This window comes from Bos taurus, chromosome 3, assembly GCF_002263795.3.
Source record: "Bos taurus isolate L1 Dominette 01449 registration number 42190680 breed Hereford chromosome 3, ARS-UCD2.0, whole genome shotgun sequence".
NCBI classification, from domain to species: Eukaryota; Metazoa; Chordata; class Mammalia; order Artiodactyla; family Bovidae; genus Bos; species Bos taurus.
In genome coordinates this window covers 49,237,513-49,261,636 of record NC_037330.1, presented here as the reverse complement: position 1 = coordinate 49,261,636, position 24,124 = coordinate 49,237,513, and the positions used below count along the sequence as shown (strand labels likewise).

Here is a 24,124-nt window from a genome sequence, read left to right as displayed (position 1 = left end):
ACTGAACAACAACAATTTTCTGTAATCAGTTCATCAACACCTACTGCAATATGAGCGTAACATCCTCACTTGGGAAATTTTCATTAACATCACATTTAAGAAAGTTATCATAAAATTCACATTAAAAAACCCAATAAATTGGTGGGAGCCAGATGTCCTCTAAAATGTGTTATATAGTTTGAATACAAATACTTAGCTGTCTTCTTCAGCTCTGAACTGTCAATATTCTGAACAATGTAGAATTTCCAACTCCAATCAATTTTTAAATCAGAATTATAATATCAATAGCATTTGGTGTAAGCACCTCATTTTTAACAAAGTATTAGATGACTTAAGCCATATACCAAAACTAGTCAATAGCAGAACTGGGTCTAGAACCTAGATTGTGTGATTCTCTTTCCTGAGCTCTTTCTGCCATCCCTTATTACGAATCGCACCAACTTGTATAAACTGCTTAGAAAGTGATCTGCTGGTTCAAATCAAATAACTGCATGAAAGCTACACATCCCAAAGGCAATTTAAGGAAGGGGAATTCAAATGAATTCCAAGAATTCCTATTTCTAGGTAAAATTTTGCTAAAATAACAACTTTTTCTAGGTTTTCTTTTTAGGCTATAAAAATATAAAATACTTATAGCTCAAAAATTCATCTCAATATTCCAGAGATTGATGAAAACCAAATGTCAATACCATCACTGTCTGACAGAAATCTCTGTGAAGAAGAAGTGAAGAAGTGAAGTCACTCAGTCATGTCCGACACTTTGCGACCCCATGGACTGTAGCCCACCAAGCTCCTCCGTCCATGGGATTCTCCAGGCAAGAGTACTGGAGTGGGTTGCCATTTCCTTCTCCAGGGGATCTTCCCGACCCAGGGATCGAACCCAGGTCTCCCGCATTGCAGGCAGACGCTTTAATGTCTGAGCCACCAGAGAAATCTCTGTAATGATGGTAATTTTTATATCTTCACCATTCAAAATGGTAGCAACTAAGCAGAGATGGGTAATAAGCACTTGAAGCAGTTACTGCAACTGAGGAGCTGAATTTTAAATTCTAATTAAATTTAAACAGCCATATGTCTAAAGGCTACCATACTGGGTAAGTCAATATAAATACCACATGAAATAGAATGAAATGAAAACTGAGCAGTGTCTTTATAGCATCATGCTGCTGCTGCTGCTGCTGCTAAGTCGTCTCAGTCGTGTCCAACCCTGTGCGACCCCACAGACGGCAGCCCACCAGGCTCCCCCGTCCCTGGGATTCTCAAGGCAAGAACACTGGAGTGGGTTGCCATTTCCTTCTACAATGCGTGAAAGTGAAGTCACTCAGTCGTGTCCGACTCTTAGCGACCCCATGGACTGCAGCCTACCAGGCTCTTCCGTCCATGGAATTCTCCAGGCAAGAGTACTGGAGTGGGGTGCCATTGCCTTCTCCGTTATAGTATCATACTGCCATGTAAAACAGCTAATAAAGCATGAGCAAAGGTCACACCATTCTACATTCATGACCTCTAGGTTCCAAATGAAATAGTAGTTATTTATCAGCAATCAGAGGTTGATGAAATCACATAATTTAAATTATACATACAACTCGTCTATGAAACGGGCTAAACCCTGCCTTTGTGGGGACTGTGTGATTACTGTTTGCATGTGAAACTACTCTGTAAAATGTAAAGCATCATATACAATTATAATAATCTCTATAACTAGTTCAAGGAAAGGGAAATGTAGATACAAAACCTATCACAAAGCTATTACTTTACACCTAGCCTTAACAATGACTGAACACCTGAAGCAGTAGTTACATGATTTTGTACACCACTGCTTCATGACAGGTAAAGTACATAAAGAAAATGGTATGCAGATAACACCAAAGGTGATTTGCATACCCACGGCTACATTCTTAAAAGACAACTTTTTAGCTTTTTCATAGCCAACCAACATGAACTGAAAGGTAATAAACAATATCAAAAATATGGCATCCCTCCTCTTGAGGAGGCAAAAGACAAAACAGTGGCAAAGCCACCAATCAAATACTGACAATGGTCTCTTCACTCCAAAAGAAAAATATGAAACAGCTCTTTGCTGTCTGGCCAGTTTACAACTATACAGAACAGCAGGAGTCCAGGGAAATTTCTCAATGCTCAGAGACAAAAGCGTGACCTATGTCTATGTCCACTAACATATGTATATTAAACCACCTTAGACAGCTACAGAATTTAAACTTTTTACCTGCTTTCCTGAAGATTATATCTCATGTGATTTTTGCAATAATTCTATTAAATAAATAGCATGACACTCTAACAAGCTGAAAATCATGATCAAAATTAAACATTTTATTACATGGCATTTGTCATTTATAATGAGGTTGATTTATACTGTTTATACATACTCCTTTAAGGAAAACAACAAACAAAAACGTTCTATCAATTCAAATAAACTAAAGAATATATTTCCAGATTTTGATAACAACACAAAGACAGAGAAAATAAATTCTTGCTAAATCCAAAATTTATTTTGAGATGGCATACATAAATCCTTTTAACTCTGACTAAGGAATCAAGCATTAAAATCAATCCAAAGATAAACTAATGGAAATTCTCTGGCCACTACTCACTAATGAGAGCTGGTTACCCAAAAGATGGTCTTTTGCATTAATTTACCAACCATAAATGGAAAACTTTTTTACTATTAGCAATACACTCAAGTTCTAAATTTTGAAGTACTAGTTTTCTTATTTAAAGAACATCCTTACAGATTTTTAACATTACATTTATGTAAAAAATATATTTCCGTATACATCTTTTTACCTCAAAAGGTAGTTTCCTTTTCCTAACTTATTACCAATTTCCTCTTTTCTTCTTACTTAGGATCAACTTTCAATCCTCTTCCTTTCTAATGAACTGTCTATTCACAAATTTAAAACTCATTTAAAAAAATTATGGATATAAGGAGTGGGTCCAACTTGTTTTAAATTACCATCATTTAAAATCTGTGAAACAAGGGATAAACATGTGAGATAAAGATTCCAAATGATGTAAAATTTCCTACAGAAAACAAAAACAAATAGATACTCTAACTAAAACTCTTATTTATATTAGTGAAACCTATTTTAATTGATACATTAAATAAAATCAGATTTTACCTTAAATGATTTGCCAATTAATATAAATTTTGAGTTAAAAGTTAACCCAGTTACATCAAAAAGATAAAATTTTACTATATGTAAATTTTTTAAAAACCCAGTTAAGAATAAACCTTTATTACATAGCTATGCTTTTTTAAATAAATGGCAGATGTGTCATTTTAATAATGAATCTGTTACTGGTATAATGCTTAATGTATTTAGAATATCTTTCCACAATAACAAAGTAACTTTATTATCATTTAATTATCCAAAGTTAGACTTCAAAATCAAGCTATTTTTTTTCAAAATCAAGCTATTAAAATGAACAGAAATGTAGGTAAATTCTTTTCTAAAAACATATATATAGTCTCAAAAGAATGACTTACATGATTGTCATTTAAGGGTAAGTCCAATACTAAAATTTTGAGGCTACAATTCAAGTCCAGGTATTTGGGGCATTTCAAATGGAAAATTACAGGTAGGTTAGAAATAAACTCTTAAAAGCAGTATTTATGACAAAAGGCATGGTTTTTTAGTTTCTATTTTTCAGAATGCATATCAGAAAATGAGTATCTAACTTATATTCACAGAAAATATTTACTGAAATCTTATGTCTATGAAACCCCAGAAGGTGTCATATAAATAACCAGGAAACTTCATTTTCTACATCCAGACATACCTTTATGAATATGGACTGAACTGCTACTTATTACAAAAGAATATCAGTTGTATGATTATTAATTGCCATCAAAATTAGATATAAAAGAGGCACAGAAAGTTGAAAGACAGGTACTAAGATCAAGTCAGGGAGTACAGATGTATATAGCTCTTTCTTTCAGGACAATCAAGTCTCAGGCTCTAGTATCCATTTCTAACTAGACAAAAAGTAAATTCTGTGACTCTCTTTTGAGGAAGAGAACAGCAAAACAGAATTAAGTTTGACTTCTGAGGAAAAAATTCACTCAAATCAGTGATTTTAGACTGTTTCAAAACAATATAGAAAACTGAATCTGCTGAGTCGCTTCAGTCGTGTCCAACTCTGTGTGACCCCACAGACGGCAGCCCACCAGGCTCCCCCATCCCTGGGATTCTCCAGGCAAGAAAACTGAAGTGGGTTGCCATTTCCTTCTACAATGCATGGAAGTGAAAAGTGAAAGTGAAGTTGCTCAGTCGTGTCCGACTCTAGCGACCCCATGGACTGCAGCCTACCAGGCTCCTCTGTCCATGGGATTTTCCAGGCAAGACTACTGGAGTAGGGTGCCATTGCCTTCTCCGAACTGAATCTAGGCAGATGTATTAACAATGTAAATTAAAAATATTAGTGTGCTTATTACAGACCAAACAGTGCCTTGCTACCATTAACAAGAGGGTTAAAATTCCAAATATCTAAAAATCTCCCGTATCAAATGGGTCTTGTTCCCTCACTTCCCAAGCTTTCTACTACGTATTGCACTGTATCTGATTATAACATAGTTTACACTGGAAACATCAAACATTTGGCAAAACATATATAAAACAGCTAAAGCAGAATACTCTGCTTCTACTACTGTGTACATTCTTATATGCAAGCGAGGCTGGCATTTACGATATTACAAACCATCCAGTAAGAAGGCTAAGGGAAAGAGAGTCAACAAACCTGAAAGAATAGCTTCCTTCAAATACAGTAACATATGGGAGAACTTCCTGATGTCATTCACCAACTCCTTGATGTAATCAGGATCCAAAATGGCGTTGGAATTTATGGACTTGAGCCCCATCTCAGAAGTTGTAACATCAGTTGAGAGCTGGCCTGTTGACAAAACACGTTTTTTCTTTGTCTTTTTCTGTTTGTAAGCAATCATCCTTTCACATAACAGTCAAAAAAATGGAATTCCTTAAGTGGGAGAGAAAAAAAGAGAGAAATGCAAATATTTCATTAACCAAGGTACCAGGTTTTCACGAATAGCTCAAAGCCCACCTCAATATTCTACTTAAAAAAAAAAACAACAAACTGTATTACTAATATAGCAACTTCCATTTATTAAGTGCCAATAATCTTGACAAGTCTATGATATGCAGATTCTCAATTCCCAAGTTAGGAAAGTGATTTGGAGGTTAAATGATTTGTCTAAGCTCTCAGCTGATAAATGATGAATTGGTACTTAAAACCGTATCTGCCTTGTGACCAAAATCTATGCTCTTAATAAACTTCCTCTTAATTCCTAGGGCACAGAATTTTTTAAGCTATAAAAGTTGTTCTGAAATGTCACTTAGTAGAAGAACATATTCTCCCACTATGACCTCACCTTCAAAAATAAAGGTGAAATATGAGCTTTGAAAATAGAAAGGCCTGTTTTCAAAGTCTCCCTTCCATCATTCCTATGTTTGACCTGACAAACTGTTAATCATCTCTTCTGGGCTTCCCTAGTGGCTCAGATGGTAAAGCATCTGTCTGCAGTGCAGGAGACCCAGGTTCAATCCCTGGGTTGGGAAGATCTCCTGGAGAAGGAAATGGCAGCCCACTGCAGGACTCTTGCCTGGAAAATCCCATGGATGCAGAAGCCTGGTAGGCTACAGTCCATGGGGTCGCAAAGAGTCAGACACAACTGACAACTTTGGTGAAGTGCTAGTCGCTCAAGCATGTCTGACTCTTTGTGACCCCATGAACTAAACAACAATACACACACACACTCTGGATTATCACTTTTCATCAAGAATACTTCTCTGTTGAAATTAAGTTCTAAGCATGTCCACAAATCTGACACACTGTTGTTATTCAGTCACTCAGTCGTGTCCGCCTCTTTGCTACCCCATGGACTGCAGCACACAGGCTCCCCTGTCCTTTACCATCTCCCGGAGCTTATTCAAACTCATGTCCTTTGAGTCAATGACGACACACTTGGACTGAACAAATAAATATATGATCACTGGAGCAATATTTTTGGTAATTTCATGGTGATATAATAAAAACACAATCTTTGTTATGACAAAGACTGAGATTTGAATCCTAGCTGAATACTTAGTAACCTGCACAATTTGGTTATAGGCTGTGTGAAGATTAAAAGGGAACATAAAAATTAAAATACTTCATTTAAAACACCTAAACTGGGTACACAGTTGGAACTCAAGGAAAACCTTACTATGTTTCTGCTTCATCCTTACATTTTATCTTCCTGGAATTAAAAGTCCTAACTTTGTTTATATCTCTTGAAATCAAAAGAGAAATGACTCGAGGAATTAAATTAGCTCAAGCATTATCATTGAAATATTTACCAAATGTTTTGTCTTGGATATTTGGATACTTTGAAAATGGTAGAGTGACTAAGGACTTCTGTGAAATTTACAGTAGAAAGTTCTATGGAATATTCATTTCTGGGTTACATGTAACATATAAAATTGTATCATTTACTCTTTACTATACATTGCCCAACTCCACAGATTACCGCACCCCACCCCCGCCCCGCCCCAGCCATCCACAGTTTTTTACTCTCTAATTCTATCTCTACTACCACACTAGCTGAATAACTATGATTTCTTGTCTGAGCTACTGCTACTAATTTCCTAATGATTTCTCCACATTCATTCTTGTTCATTCCATAGGTAGTGTCTCATTACAAAGGTATTCATTTTCAAAACATGAATCTCATCATGTTATTTCTTGTTATTTCTCTGTTCAAAACTCTTCCAAAGGACAATGAGAAGCTATTGTGCATTACAAGGTTCAACATGAGATCTGCCTTCTATCTATTTCTGCAATGTCATCTGAAGTCAAATTCCTACTCAACACTCTCAGCACTCTGGCCACCCACACACCTCTTTCTCATTTTTTCAATAATATTTGTTTACCATGACTTGTAGAGAAAATAATTTTATATCAGGAGCTAGTATACATATTAAGTATGTTTGTGTGTGGTGTATGCATGCAGGAATGCATAAACATAAAACAGATACTGGCTAAGGAGCCAGGTGATGTTTTCTTACTCAGATGTTTTCTTTCCTGTTCCATTTTGTTTTTTAAAATGCCAGTGGTAACCCATCAAATTGCTCTGAGACTTACTATGGATTTTGTCCCTACAACCTGAAAAACACCAACTGTTGGACTCAACAGGGTCTTGTCTATATACAGTTCTATTTGCCTGGACTATTCTTCCTCTTTGTTTACTCATTCTGATCTCAGTTCAAAGAAGCCTTCCTGGACCTCCCCTGCCTCATAACCACCACCGCCACCAAACTAGAACAGAATTTCCTGTTGGATGCTTTATAGCATCTTATCCTTTCCATCACTGCACTTATCCAAGTTCCCATAGATGATTCATGTTTCCCTATCCAGACTATAATCTCAAGGCAATCATGACCAATGTTTGCTAACCATGTGTTTGTTCTCTGCTTATAGCAGAATGAGGGATGAAAAACTCAAAAGTGTCTGAATAAGTAATGATTTTCCAGGATGAATAATGAACAATAATGAATAAGCAATTTATAATGAATTTATAAACTTTATAATTTTACAAAATTTTAATTAATTTTTATAGAAATAAAATGGTTAACTCTGGTTTGTTTCAGTGTCTTGAATGGAAAACAGAAATTGTTTTTAAAAATCTGTCTCTAAAATAGTATCTTTCAAAAAAAGAAAGGCATATAAAGTTGAGTAAAGGCAAGGGTATATAAGACTGAAATCAAAGGTGGATTTCTATTACTGTTCCTCTACTTCCGATTATTAAATAAGGTGTCCTGACACTTCTTTAATAACATTTAAAAGTCCTTTATTCAATATTGTTATCCTCAAATCATTTCTGGAAATGCAATTTCTACATTTACTCTAGTTTCAAACCTATCTAACATTAATTCTTAAATGTGTAAATAACTTCTAAAATGAACTTAGGACAATTTAGGGGGCACTATTATACCTAAGTCTCCCCTCCAACAAAAACAAAACAACACTCAAGTGTCTTGTTTGGGCAGCTCTTTTACAAACCATTAATTTAGAAGACTATTTGCCTAAGTTATCACTTTTTCAGCTTACTTAGTAAAGCCACTGTGATTAATTTTGATGGCTTTTAGTTTAGTAAATTAGAAAACTGGTCATTGTCACTGGTAAAAAGATGGTTATAAGTTTTAAAGCGTATATCACAAGCTTCAAATAAAACAAATCACCCACCTCAGTAAAACTATTTTACTTCAACTGTCAAATTAGTAGCTCAAAGTTATAGAGTGTTTCAAAAATGCTTGAACATTTTTAGTCAAGACTATCTGTAAACAAACAAAAATGATGGGGATGTGAGGAGTCAGCATTATGGTGAGTAATGTACTACACTTTATTTTTACTATATACACTTTACTACTTTTCATATTTCAAACTAAAAAAAGGAAACAATACAGTTGAAAAAATGTTAACATAAAGTTAATCCATACTTTCACAAAACTGAACTATGATGAAGCGACTTAGCAAGCAGTGAGAAAGTTTGGAGGATATACACTTTCCAAGATCACCCACATTACTTTCTCATGTCCCAAAATGAACCTCTAGCTGGTGGGAACATAAAATGTAGTTACCAGATACTGTAACTGTAAATTTAATTACATGAGATAATAATACGGAAAGCACACTTAGCACAACACTTGGTTCATCATGAAGGTGCAATAACTATTAGCCATTATCATTAGCAGTGCTTTACTGCAGGCGACTGTAGACATATGTAAGTAATGAACAACATGCGGCTTCATTACAATATATCTGTAAATTGTGACCATGAAATATAGGACTGGAAACAATTCCAGAAACGTCACTGACTTTGTGGAAGCCTACTAAATACGACTTCCAAGTGAAGTTTGAACTGTGCAAACAGATTGTTGAGCAAAATATTTGTGAAACTCTTCTAATTCTCTTGCATTTCTTCCAACTCCAAGTCATTAATATAAAAAAAACACATATTATCCACTTCACAAAGAGCTGTGTAGCAAAGAGAAAACTACTGTGCAAAACTACTTTCTCTGTATGTTCCAAATTCTAAGTAATATATGCATCGGAAATGTGAACACTAACTTCTGGTACCCTGGAATGTGTCTTTTCCAAGACTTCAGTAGACTGCGTTTATCAAATGTTCTTGCCTCACGTTCCTCCACCCCAAATGTCTCCTTACAGAAGTATTTTCATTTTAGGCACCGGGCTGCCTAATTGAAAACTGAAACAACCTCAAATATCTGTATTCAATTCCCAATCTTACCATTTCTACCTCAGGAAAAATTGCTATATATTTTAGAAATCTGCTATTTCGACACAATTTCTGATTGGTAAGAATCTTAGAGATGTTTAAAAAAAAAAATCAGGAAAATTCACCCTGGAGGTCTTTTTAAATGCACTTCTCACTAAAAGAGAAGAGGGGAATGTTGAAAACTTTTATCAGTAATATGCAAATAATTAATTTCTAAAGGAAGGCATGCAATACTCATACACTTCATTCCAGTGCAGTCAGAACTCAGCACGTTTAAAGAAGATGAAGCTGCCCAACCTCCCACGCCTCCAGAATGTCTAGCATTCCTGACGGGCAGGGCTCTCCCTTGACCAGCCAAAACTACCCAAAGCCAAAGACCACGTTCTCCATTTCAGCGTTTAAACAGAGTGGGAAAATGGAGCAACCAAAAAGTGTGTCCGGCTTTGATAGCGATGGACAAGAGATACCGTCTAGGAGACGCCTGGAGAAGGTGCACTCAGCTCCCGCCTTTAGCAACCAACAATCCTGCTCTCCGAAAAGTTATAAGCCCAATTCGGTCTTGAGGAAGACAGTCAAGAAAAATGAACAGGGAGACAAGAGATTCGTGAGTTACTAACAGCTGCAGTATGAAACGTCTCAGGCTTGAAAATTCAGCCGTCAAAAAGGAAAAAAAAAAAAAAAAGTCCAGCCCTTAAAACGTCCACAGCAGACCTGGGAAAGGCCATTGAGGCTTACGCGGCCTCGGAACGAAAAACCCCTCACTCAGCCCAAAAGACAGAGACGAAAACAATGCAACCACGGAAATCCTAAAATCGGGAATGAGACCCAGCTGAAGAGAGGACTGCTGTCAGGGCAGGTGGGGTAGGACGGGGTCAGATCAACTCTGTAGCGATAGAGAGCACAGATTCTGGAGCAAACCTGCCTGAGTTGAAGTCACGCTGCCAATTACTAGCCTGTGTGTTCTGACACGTTTTTCCCATCTGAAAAATTAAATAATCGTGGAACTCTCAGGAGGTTAAAATGTGTAGCGCACTTAGGAAACAGCATGCCGAACGTGGGACACGCTAAGTGTTTGCTTTTATTATCTTCTTCATCCGCTCAGGGCCACCGCTCGTGCCCTCCCGGCTCCCCCTCCGCTGCCGCGCCCCTCGTCCCGTCCGACCCCTCCCTGAGGACCAGGAGTCCTGGGCACACCGAACCGGCCCACCGCCGCCGGTCATCAGCGCACCCGCAGTGGCCTCCACTTCCCGCCGCCGCCTGGGCCGCCCGGACCCTAGACGTCAACTCGCCGGTGACCCCAATGCCCTGCCTCGGCCACGGCAGCTGGAGCGAGCGCCGCCATCCGACACTCACCGCGGCGCTCCATCCCGCGTCCGGGGCGCGGACGCCCGCCCGACACTCACGGCCGTCACGGCCGCCGCCGCCGGCCCCATCCCCCACGGCTTTCGGACGCCCGGCCAAAGCCGCCGCCGCCGCTGCGGCCCCTGCAGCTACCGCCACGACCGCGCCAACCCCGGCCGCCCCGCCCCCGGCCTCGCGCCTCCCGCCCCCCGGAGCCCAGCCCATTGGTCTGCGCGCCCGGGTGGGGGCGGCCTCTGGTTCACGCGCCTGGGGTTCCGACGGTCAGCTGCACCTTGGCCGGCTGGCGGTCCTGAGCGCTGCAGGACGTGTTAGCAGCCCCGTGTGGCTTGTGGCAGAACGGGCGGAGGAACCTTAGGAATAGGTCACCTGATGACTACATCTGACAAACGAAAATTTCTTGGATGAACAATCTACATTTTTTTATGAGGTACTTCTTTTGACGACCTCGTCCCTCTCTCTCCAACTCTTAAGAAAACAAAAACACGATCCAAAGCAGGTAAAAGTGTAACACAAGCCTGACTCCTTTTCAGAAAAATAAACTTCCTCAAAACCAACTAACTACTCTACCCTCTGTACAGGGTCCTATTTCCCACTTAGACCTATATATTACTTCAATTGCACTTGCAAACTCGCTCGGAATGAGAAAAAATGTCTGAGAAAGATGGAATAACTAAAGAAAGCAGCAGGGGCCGAAAGCACATAGGTTTCCACATCATTCTACTCAGGAAAACAAGCCTTATCAGTTATCTTCATGCTGGAACATTCAGAAAGAACTGAAGAACTGATGGAGAAACAGGGCCCATGGGGAGGGTAAGGGTGGCTAAGCTTAGTGTTGGAGGCAGAGAAAAAAAATGGTCACACGGGGAGAATGCATAAAAAGACAAGTGAGTGTGAGGAAGAAGAGTAAGCGGAAACTGCGGAGAGAGGCAAAACCAAGGAAGACAGAAACAAGTGAGGGCAGAAAGAAGATAATGAGAAAAAAAAGAGAAAAGAGCGGCCACCTACTTCCAGAAACAGAAAAAGGAAGTGAGCACGATAGAGCCAACAAATGAGGTAGCAAGACAGGGAGAAAATACTCACTGGCAAAGAGAAGAGGAACACCTCTCGTATCTTTGAACTCTTTTACTAAAAACAATGTTGGGGAAATAAAGCAAATTTGGCCCTTCAGGTGCTACTTTATAAAAGATAAATCTGAAAACGCTCAGCTCCTTGGTTACTTTAGCTCCACATTGGAATTTTCAGATTCAACTTACACAAATTTACCCTTCAAACTTCAAAAACAACAGTATCAAGGACATGCCATAGATACTAAGGAAACCCTAAATCCAAACTCTCCTAATCACACTTAAAAAGAACAACGCGCCATGGACTCTCACCATGGAAACTGATGATGCCCTGAACTGAAACAAACTAATGAGAGGCAGGGATCCCAGTCCAAAAGGGGGCTGGAGCACTGCAACCCTAATTAAATCCTAAGAAAAGGTTTGGGGAAGAAATATAAGAAAGTTACTCAATCTCAAACACTCTTTTATATCTATTTTAAAATACCTGTATATTAGCATAGAGACGGAAATGGCAACCCACTCCAATATTCTTACCTGGGAAAGGCTAGAGTCTGGAGGGCTAGTCTATGGAGTCACAAAAAGTCAGACACAACTTAGGGACTAAACAATAATACATGGTTGCAAAATGTGGATCATTGCTTTTTACTTAAAAAATAAAATACCTGTATATTAATAATTTTGTACTCTTACTCCATTAATCACCACTCCCTTAATAAAGAGGATTGTGTTCCTTATTAAAGTTAAACTGACAATGTGGTGCACGAGGTCCTCATGTGTGAGATAGAAGCGGTGGTGTGAAAAGACAGAAAGGAGCACATGGGAGGGAGGGAGAGGAAAAACACCATGAGAGATGTGGGAGGGTGAGAAACAATCGTGGAGAGGAGAGAAAGAAGACCAAGAAAGATTCAGGGACAAGTTAAGGCAGAGAAAATAAGATGGAGACAGAACAGGGAAGACAGAAAGAGAAATAGGGGGACTACTCACTAACAAGAAAAGGAAGAAAGACACTTCTCACACCCAAACAATTCTGGGCAAGTGATCCTAATTAAGCCCCTAGGTTGTTACTGGAAAAGAAAAATATGAGAACCTCAGGCTCCTCAATTACTTGGGCTCTACTATCATTTTGCAGATTTAATTTTTGAAAACTTACCCATTAAACTTTAAACATAACTGTGTCAAGATAAAAAGAACTAACAATGCTAGGGACATCTAACAATCAAATGCTCCTTCAAATCCTACTGGAAGAGAATGATGCACCAGAGACACTCATCATGGAAACCACTGAGGACTAAACTGAAGGACATCAATGGGGAAGAGAGGAAAGCATTCTAAAGCCATGGAAGGTAGAGGCTGGGTAACCCTCAGAGAGCTCAACAGAGGGAAGTCCGCCCGCTGGATCTGCTCTGGGTTAACTCAAGACCCTTCCCACCAGATCTACCTTTAAACCATATCAAAACAGCCAACTATTGTGCACAGAACCAACAGAGTGGCTCCTGGAAGAATACTGGACAATTAACTTATAAGTACTGTTATCTGAGGGAAATTTTGAGAAGTCTCTCAATCCCAATCCTCCTCTTAAATCTTTTTAAAAAATGTATTAATTATCTGTCATCTTTTCTACTCTTTTTCCTTACTAAGGAGGAACAGGGTATTTGGAAACAGTGAAAACTATAGTTTTAAATTAAAGGGGTTATTTTATTAATTCTCCCTAATTTACATTTTGTTTAAAGAAATTTTATGTCACACAAGTGAGTTTCTAGTATGAAAAAGTACACTATTAAAACAAAACCTTTCTGCAACTCTAAAATTTTTGGTTTATAATTAAATCATAAACCATTTTAAAAAAAGAAAAAGTAAAACCATCTGTATATCTATCATAGAAGTCCAATATCTTAAAATTGTTTTTACCATTTTACATTATTATTGTCTCAAGTATTTTTCCCTTCTAAAACAGAAATTCTTATCCTCTGTGATGTTACTTTTCTGTCACTCTGAGAAACTTCAACTTCCATACTGTTAAAATCTTTTCCATGTGTTCTCTTCAGTGTTAACATTTATAATAAGTATTCCTATTTTTGCTGGGTAGGGATCTTCATATTCCTGAAATTGATTCTGTAGCTACCTAGCATACTTTTCATAATAGAACATTGTTCCAAAAACATTTTACAGTGTCTGTAGACACCTTTGGTTCTCACAGCTGGGAAGGAATCGTACTGACATCTAGTGAATAGAGGCCAAGGATGCCGCTACACATCCCACCTGCACAAGAGAGCACCCCTCAACCCTACGTCCACCCCAGCAGAGAACTACCTAGCCCCAAATGGCCAAAAACTGCCAAGATTGAGAAACTCTGCTCTAGATCCAATTACCACTTTATAAGCAATACAGAAGACAAGAGAATATGTTAAATTACATCACAGGATGCACTCGGTAAAGTCTAGACTGTGCACCATTTTATAGAGCAAACAACAGTTTCTTAAATAAACTGTACTAAAATGATGAAAAAAATTTCCAGATTTTAAAAAAGTCTTAAAATTTTGACTACATCAATGCAGGAATAACTGAGATTTGCCCTTCCACTATATTATTTTCATACATCAGACTATAAACAGCACAGGACCATGATCCTGGAGAGATGGAATCACTAACAAATGAGGTGATCCCTACAAGTCACCCCAACTTTCTGCCTGGAGGCACATTCTAGACCATGGAACAGAAGGAGGAAGCCAAACAGAGTGTGGTGCTCTTGTTGAGGAAAGAGCAATCATAGCTCTGGGATCAGTACAACAGAGTACCAGAGAGGAAGAAGGTAGGCAGAGAAAGAGCTCCAGAAATCTGCATAGGCAACTCCTTAATTTTCTTGCTGAATTGAAAGCTGTATATGTATAGGGTGAATCCCCACAAGGATGGACAAAGAATTTCCAAGGAGCTGTAGCTGAACAATTTCCAGGGCTCTCACAAGGCTAGGAGACCTCTGAGTTTTCATCAGCCAGAGCAGAGAGATCTATGGAATACTTAAGGAGAGATCCCAGAAGGACATGTGTTAGTAGTACATGGAGACCAGCCCTAATAAAATAATATTCTAGACTCACCTCAAATGAAGCTTCAACACAAGCCTCATTTTGTAAATTTCTTTTTTAAAAAAAATACGGACATTTAAAACAAATATAATAGCAATCTGTGTGGCATTTACAACATATGTAGAATAGCAAAAAGTATCACAATAACAAAAACTAAGGAAGGAGGGAAATGCAAGTAAGGTTCTTACACTATATGTGAAATATCATATTATTATTTGAAAGCATATTATAATAAATTTAAAATGTATATTAAATCTTCAGAGGTACAGTTAATAAGCCAACAGTAGTTAGGAAATGGCAACCCACTCCAGTGTTCTTGCCTGGAGAATCCCAGGGACGGGGAGCCTGGTGGGCTGCCATCTATGGGGTCGCACAGAGACGGATACGACTGAAGCGACTTAGCAGCAGTTATAAATAGAATTTCAAAAAATTGGTCAATCCAAAAGAAGGCAGAACAAGAGGAAAAGAAACAAAGAACAGATGAGAAAAATTAAAGACAAACAGCAAGACGATAGGCTTAAACCCAATCATATCAATAATTACATTAAATATAAATTATCTGAACACCCCTATAAAAAGGCAGCACTGGTCAAATTGGACAACTGGACAATCTCCAAAAAAGTTAGATTCAATTACATACTGATTTCCCAGGTGGCACTAGTGGGAAAGAACCTGCCTGAAAATGTAGGAGACATAACAGACATGGGTTCCATCCCTGGGTGAGGAAGATCCCTTGGAGAAGGGCATGGCAACCTGCCTGAAGAATACCAGAGAGGAGTCTGGCAGGCTAGAATCCATAGGATTGCAAAGAGTCAGACATGACTGAAGTAACTTAGCACACACAATTACAAACTGCCTGTAAGAAAGAGACGTAAAATATAAAAGACACAAGTAGGTTGAAAGTAAAACATCACAAAAAGATACACCAAGTAAATACTAATCTTAAGAAAGCAGAAGCAGTTTTTAATCTGACAAGGATAAAGAGTAACATTTTATAACAGTAAGAGTTAATTCATCTTAAAGACATGATCTTAAAGTGTATGCACCTAAAAATAGACCTTCAGAATATGTAAGACAAAACTTGACAGAAATGTAAGGAAAAATAGATAAATCCCAATGATGGTTAAGATTTCAATTATCTTCTCTCATTAACTGATAGGATAATAAGAGAAAATCTGTAAGGATATAGAAAATTTAAACAATACTATCAATCAACTTGACTTGCCTGACACACATTTATAGAAAATTCTACCCAATGACAGAATACACAGTCTTTTCAAATACACACAAAATATTCACTAAGATATATGTAGGACCATACAGCAAGTCCCAATAAATTTAAGAGAACTGAAATCATACAGTGTATGTTCTCTGACCCAAACAAAATTAAATATAGACTAAATAACAGTAGGAAAATCACCAAATATTTGGAAATTATAAAATATATTTTTAAATAATCCATGGGTCACATTTTCCCAAGGCAAATTTGAAAATAGTTTGAACTGAATAAAAATGAAAACACAATATTCCAAAATGGGTAAGTTACACAGTAAAAGCAGTAGTTAGAGAAATACACTGTTTTAGATACATTATTAAAAAGAAAGGAGGGTCCATATGCAGCAACATGGATGGATCTAGAGATTGTCAGACTGAGTAAAGTCAGACAGAGGAGAATTATCCTATGACATCCCCTACATGCAGAATCTAAAAAGAAATGATACAAATGAACTTATTTACAAAACAAAATCAGACTCACAGAGAACAAACTTATGGTTGCCAAGGGGGAAGGATGGGGGGGAAGAGATAGGGAGCTTGGGATCCACATGTGCACACTGCTATATTTAAAATGGATACCAACAAGGTCCTACTGTATAGCACATGGCACTCTGCTCAATGTTATGTGGCAGGCTAGGTGGGAGGAGAGTCTGGGGGAGAATGGATACATGTATTTGTATGCCTAAGTCTCTCTGCTGTCCACCTGAAACTATCACAACATTGTTAACTGGCTATATGACAATATAAAATAAAAAGATTTCTAAAAATAAATAAAATACTTGAACAATGAAAAAGAAAGGAGGATCTAAAATCAATGGTTTAAGCTTTTACTTCAAGCTATAAAGCAAAGAGCAAATTGAACAGCAAGTAAGTAAAATGAAGGAAATAATGGTAAGAGTAGAAATCAGTGATTTCTTTATTTTCTTGCGCTCCAAAATCACTGTGGATGGCGACTGCAGCCATGAAATTAAAAGACGCTTGCTCCTTGGAAGAAAAGCAATGACAAACCTAGACAGCACATTAAAAAACAGAGACATTACTTTGCCAACAAAGGCCTGAACAGTCAAAGCTAGGGTCACAAAGAGTCGGACACGACAGAGCAACTGAACAACGACAACAAAGAAATCAGTGATATGGAAGACAGGTAACAGAGAAAAACCAATGTAACTGAAAGTCGGTTCTTTGAAAAGATAGATTAAATAGATATATATCTTGCTGAACTGATTAAAAAATAAAGTGAGAAAACACAAATTACTAATATCATGAATGAAATAAGGAGCATCAGTACAGACCCTACAGATGTTAAAAGGGAAACAAGACTATTATAAACTTTGCCAAGAAATTCAAATCTGATAAAATGGAAAAATTTCTTGAAAGACACAAATAACCAGATCTAACACACAAAATAGAAAATCTGGGGTAACTTTATATGTACTTAAAGAAATGGATTCATAATTTAAAATACCTCACAAAGAAAACTGCAGACCCAGATGGCCTCACTAATGAAATCTACTGAACTAGATAAAATAGTCCTACAGAAACTCTCAAAAAATAGAAGAGTTGGGAAACCTCCCAATTCATTTTATAAGGTCAGTATTACTCTGATACTGAAAGCAGACAAATATATTACAAGAAAACTACAGATCAAATTTCCTAACACAGTATTAGCAAGTCAAACCCAACAATATTTAAAAGAAATAACACATTAGAACCAAGAAAGGTTTGTCTCAAGAATCAAGCTTAGTTTAATAGTCAATAGACGAAAAAAACATGTGATGATCTTAATAAATGCAGAAAGAGCATCTGACAAAATTTTGCAAACTTTCATAATTAAAGCAGTCAGCAAAGTAGGAATAGAAAGGAATTTTTTCAACCTTTTAAGAGGCATCTACAAAAAATCTACAGCTAACATCTTGGTCAATAATGAAAGACTACCTATGTTTTCCACTTTAAGATTAGGATCAATATTGTTACTGGGCTTCCCTGATGGCTCAGATGGTAAAGAATCTGAGTCTGCAATGCAGGAGACCTGGGTTCAATGTCTGGGTCAGGAAGATGCCCTGGAGATGGGAATGGCTACCCACTCCAGTGTTCTTGCCTGGAGAATTCCATGGACAAAGGAGCCTGGCAGGCTACATACAGTCCATGGAGTCGCAAAGGGTTGGACATGACTGAGGAACTAACACACACTATTGTTACTGATGGTCTTAGTACAAGAGAACAAGAGAAAAAAATAAAACACATTCAGATTGAAAAGGAAGAAGTAAAACACTTCATTAAAAATTGACATGTTTGCATATCTCAAAAACTCTAAGAAACCTACAAATGAGTTACTGCAACTAATAAATGAATTTAGCAAGGCTACAGAATATAGGGTCAACATATTACAATTTTATTTCTAAATACTAGCAACAAACAATTGGACAGTGACGTCTTAGAAACAAATACCAATTATAATAACATCAAAAAATCAGATATTTTTAGGAATAAATTTAACAAAATATGTCTAAGATCCTAAATTTAAAACTATAAAACTTTAGTGGCAAGAAATTAAAGAAGTAAATCAATCAGTAGATATGCCATGCTCATAGACTGGAAGACTCAAAACTGCTGAAGACTTTCGTTTCCCTCAAAGTGATGTGTCATTTCAAGCAATCCCAAACAAAATCTCTCCTAGGTTTTTGCAGAAATTGATAGGCTGACTCTGAAATGTATATAATATGTAAAAAATCTAAGCAGCCAAAAAATTTTTGAAAAAAGAAGAGATTTGGAAGATCCATGTCTGATTTTAAGATTTACTATAGAGTTACAGTTGTCAAAACAATATGATATTATTATAGAGAGTGAAACAGATCAACAGAATAGTCTACAAATAGACCTACATATTTTCAAAAGGTGCTAAAGTAATTCAATAGGGGGAAAGGTGTTCTTTTCAATAAATGGTACTGAAATAACTTGATAGCCATATGAGAAAAAAATGATCCTTACTTCAGAGCATACCCTAAAGTTAACTCAACATGTATCATAGACCTAAATGTATTATCTAAAACTATCAATCTTTTAAATACTGGAGCTGGAAGAGGCAACTGCATATTTTTATTTAAAAAAATTATGGGGGGACACAGCCATGCCCAGCTGTTTATGTACAGTCATTAGCTTCTTTTGCCCTACAACAGCAAAGTTGAGTGGTTGAGGTACTGTAGCCTGTAAGCCTAAAATATTTATGATCTGGTCCTTTAAGAATATGTTTGAGGATCTCTATTCTAAGAAAACTTGGATAGAAAACCTAGGGAACAATTTCTTAGACACAAAAAGCAAGAACCATTAAACAAACAAACAAACAACTGGTTAACTAAACTTCATTGAAATGTAAAGCTTCTGCTATTTGAAAGACAACTGTTAAGCCCACAAATCGGGAGGAAATACATGACAAAGGACTTGTATCCAAATTACATCAAGAACTCTTAGCTCAATAATAAAACAAACAGCACAAGAAATTAATTAGTAAAAGATCTGAACAGATACTTCAAAAAAGAAGATACACAACTGGGCAGTAAGCACATGAAATAGTGCTCAACATCATTAGTATCAGGGAAACACAAATTTAAGCCACAATGAGATACCACCAGATGTCTACTGGAATTCTCAATTTCAGCTAGACTGAAATCTGGGATAGGAAGGATGTACAGCAACTAAAACTCCCACACACTGGTGCTATACAAGGTACACACCACTTTGGAAAACAGCCTGGCAGTTCCTTATACACATGAACATACATTTACCATAAAAGCCAGCAACTCTACTCCCTTATCTAACTCCCCAAAATGAAAAATACATTCATCCAAAAACTATACACAAATGTACGCAGCAACTTTTTTCATGATAGTCAAAAACTGGAAACAATCCGAGTGCCAACAGATAAATGCCAACAGCCTTACAAGGGAATACTACTCAACAATAAAATATCTATAACAGCAAAAAACCATGGGTGAATCTCAAAAACATCGTGCTAAATGAAAGTCAGGCACAAAGAAAAGATGAACCAAATTCTTAGTAACAAAAAAGCAGGAATGGCTGCCTGGTGACTGGGCTTGTAGTGTGGAAAGTGGGGGGAGTTCTGCATGTGAGACTTTTTTGAAATAATGGAAATGTTCTATATCTTGATTATGGGGATTACATGAGTGTATACAATTGTCAAAACTCACTCATACTGTATAAAAATCTCTTATTATTTTAGTACTCAGGGAATATTAGGTAAATTAAAAGTAAAATTGTAAGGTTGCTATTCCCTCCTCCAGAGGATCTTCCTAACCCAGGGATGGAACCCACGTCTCTTACATCTTCTGCATTGGCAGGCATTCTTTTCCACTAGCGCCACCTGGGAAGCCCACAAAATTCCAGGAAGTTCTACTGAAATAATCCCTGAATTCAACTTTTTCTCTCCCTTAATATTTTTCAAAATATTTTCCATCTTCTTCCTTAGAAAGAAAGTCTATGGTATTTGAAAACTTTCTCAGGGATAAATACTGGAGCATTTTTTGAGAAAAAGAAAAAACCTTATCCCAGGGAGGCAGTATCATCAAAGGGCTCTTGCTTATCAGAGTAAAAGATAAAGCAGAAAGTACAAACCGTCCACAAAAATCCTCATCATATCCAAACGTGTTGTTAACCCTCCTTTTAAACCTCCTTATTTCTTTACACAGGGATGTATCTTTCTGTGTTGTGGCTCATCATTATACTGGAGATAGGTGGGAAATCAAAAACAAAGTAGCCATCAAAGCAGAATCATAGAAGCTGACTGATGATACTCTTGTATGTGTGCATTACGATAACCAGCAACTCTGCAAAGAAGGATCGTTTGGCCTTCTGTGCTTATTAAAATCATTCTCTTAATTGACTTCAATCTCACAAAAAAATCACTTCTTCCAAAAAGCCTTTTCATTTCCTCTACTGAAAATAAGTCATTCCTTTACTTTCCCATAGGACATTCAACATACTTTTCTCAGGTAACCCAAGATATTATGCCTTGGGCCCTATTTATTTGAAATTACCTGCTTCTACCCAATAGACTGAAAGTTTCTCTAACATAAAGTGGTGTCAAACTAAATTTTCTGAGTGAATGCTGAATCAATCACCAATGGTACAGGAATGAAAATCTTTCCAGGGAACCTTTTGGTCATGAGCTTTGTTCAAGCAGTACTAACGACTGAGACCAACAGCAGTGGCTGAAGCAGCGCACATTCCTAGATCAAGGGCTTTTACCACTGGGAAGAGAAGGTGCTGATAATTTAGTGGATATTCTATTTTAGGGAGGTGGGTAGAGCAGGAATGACCAGCCACCATCGATTCCATGAACAGTGCTTTCTTCATCTCAGCCAGAGTTTTACTTCCTGCCAATTTAGGAACTGAAAAATTTTCAACTCAGACCTATCTTACTTCTCTTCAAATCCACTTTAGACTTTTTCTCAGAATCAGGAGACTAAGGCTATTTGAACCATAAAGCTAATGAAGCTTAAGTGTCCGGGTTCCTCACTTGCTTAGTTCCTACAATCAGGAAGCATTTCCAAGTATACATTCCTGGCAAACTGCCTGAAGAAATCTCTGAAGAAAGGGATTTAAATCTCCAAGACCCATAATTTGTTGCGATTTCTTTACTCATTCTAAATATTCACTTTCGTACTTAATTATGAATTCTTTTTCTTGAACAGGAAACTACCCCCCCCACACACACACACACTTCCTCAAACCGAACAAGGAGGCGAAGCTAATTCCCAAAAAGAAGAGAAAAGTAAAAGGTAAATGTCAAACAAATAGTTCTTTGGTTATTTTGGCTCCAGTGCCGTGTTGCAGCTTTCACCTCCTAACAGAGAGATCCACCATTAGAGGTGGATAGGGGATGTCAACGACCAAAAACAAAACAACAGTCCATGAGGGTAGCTGGTAAACAAACCTCACCCTCCCCTCTAAAGAGGAGTGGAGATGAAAAAGCGAGATGGACCCTGGAAATGTCAGAGGGGGCTCAAAGACAAGGAGACTCCCCGGCTACTTTGTTCAAGGCAAAGGAAGGCCTTCCCTCGGGCCAAGGTTTGGACTGTGGGACCTGGGACAGCCCGGGAAACAAGCTCACAGGGATACCCTCTCCTGCTCTCCTCCTGGGAGCTGCAATCCTCCGCCTGTCAATTTCTATTCTGCAAAGCACAGGGCTTACCCGAGGACCAGGCTGGGATAGCGGGTGCGTGTGTGCGCGTGCGAAGGAACAGCTACAGGGGTGTGACAGAAGGGTCGGAGTGGTGGGAGAGAGAGGGAGTGTGAAGACCGACAGAGACGCACCGGAGCGGGGCACTTGGGTAGAACCGGAACTGAGTGTTTTTCTACTTTTCATTACCGCTCCCCCCGCCAAATAAATAAATAAACAAACAGTCGGGCCTAGGTGAGGCGAAATGTGATAAGAAAAGGAAGACAGGCAACATGAAATGTCTTGTTATTTCACCTCAGCTTTCGCATTTGTCAGACAAAAATTTGAGAAAATGGCACTAAACTTCCAAAAAGATCCCAAGTAAGGAACACCAAAGTGAAGACCCGGTTAAGGAAACCAAAAGCGGGGGCTGAGGCGGGGGGGTAAGAGTGCGGGGCAGGGAGGGTGAAGAAGCCCCTTCCAGAATTCCGCTTAAAGGCGGATGAGCGAACATGGTTAGAAAAGGGAGAGGGGCTGCAGGACACTCGAGGGGAACTGGAAAGGGAGGAAAGTCCACCCCGAGACTCTCTTCCCCAGATACCGGGACGGCGTCGCCTAACTGGGGGCACCGGGGTCCGCGGATACCTGCGACGCCCTCTCTAGCTCTCCCCGCTCTCCCTCCCCTGCCGCTCCCCTCATCCGCTAGGACCCCTCCCGGAGGACCAGGAGTCCTGGGGGCACCGGCCCGGCCCGCCGCCGACCCTCAGCGCAGCCCGCAGGCGCTTCCAGTTCTGGCCGCCTTCTGGGCCGCCCGGACCCTGGACGGCAATTCGCCGGTGACCCCAGACCCCTGCCTCAGCCGCCACGGTTGGTGCGAGCGCCGCCACCCGACACTCACCGCGGCGCTCCATCCCGCGTCCCGAACGCGGACGCCCGCCCAACACTCACGGCCGCCGCCGCCGCCGCCGAGGGCTGGAGCTCGCCGCCCCCATCCCCCACGGCCCGCGGACGCCCGGCCAAGCCGCCGCCGTCGCCGCCGCGCTCCCTGCAGCTACCGCAACGACCGCCCAGGCCCCGGCCGCCCCGCCCCCGGCCGCCGCGCCCCCGGCCTCGCGCCTCCCCCGGGGCCCAGCCCATTGGCCTGCGCGCCCAGGGGGCGGGGCCGGACGCGGGCGGCAGGTGGGGGCGGCCTCTGGCTCTCGCGCGCGGGGTTCCGACGGTCAGTTGCGTTTTGGCCTGCTGGCGGTCCTAATACCTGCAGGACGTGTTAGCAGCTCTGTGCGGCTTGTGGCAAGACGGACGGAGGAACCTCAGGAATCAGTCACCTTTTACACCCTCCAGCAGGGAGCAGGTCCTTGTTGGTTAAGTGCACATTTCTCAGGTGGACACACAGTCAGAAATTTGGTGTTCAATTTGTTTGATCCTACTCCTTGCCACATCCTCCTTATCCGTTTAGGAACAAAAATACATTTTATGTTTACCTTTAAAATTGCCACACTCTTTTCTTTGTTGACTGTCATTTTCAGAAAACTAAATTACACAAAACATCAACCATTATGTAGAATACCTGACTCGTGGGAGTTGCTCAATGAATGCTGCTGCTGCTGCTAAGTCGCTTCAGTCGTTTCCGACTCTGTGCGACCCCATAGACGGCAGCCCACCAGGCTCCCTGAATGCATGATTCCCTAAGCATTCTATTTGGCTCTTACCATTAAATGCTCCTTTACTAATGGGACTCATCAACACTTGTAGGGAAAATGAACAACCAGAATTAAACCACTTATCTAGATTTGGATCACACACCATAATGAAAAAATACAGGGTTTCTATTGAATAGTTCAAGTGCTTAGTAACA

General features: G+C 39.3%; 1 protein-coding gene across 4 annotated transcripts in view; it reads right to left on the bottom strand.

The window, feature by feature from the left end:
• The window catches only part of ARHGAP29 (Rho GTPase activating protein 29), an 82,502-nt gene extending 59,177 nt beyond the window's left edge, over positions 1-23,325 (bottom strand). Inside the window, exons 1-3 of one of the 4 annotated variants that reach the window (XM_010803297.4) lie at positions 23,168-23,325; positions 8,260-8,351; positions 4,759-4,995 (exon numbers count right to left, since the gene is read on the bottom strand). In XM_010803297.4, the coding sequence (XP_010801599.1) occupies positions 4,759-4,963 (205 nt within the window). In that variant the 5' untranslated portion in view covers positions 4,964-4,995; positions 8,260-8,351; positions 23,168-23,325. 4 annotated transcript variants of the gene reach the window in all.
• Between the last annotated feature and the right edge of the window lie 799 nt (positions 23,326-24,124).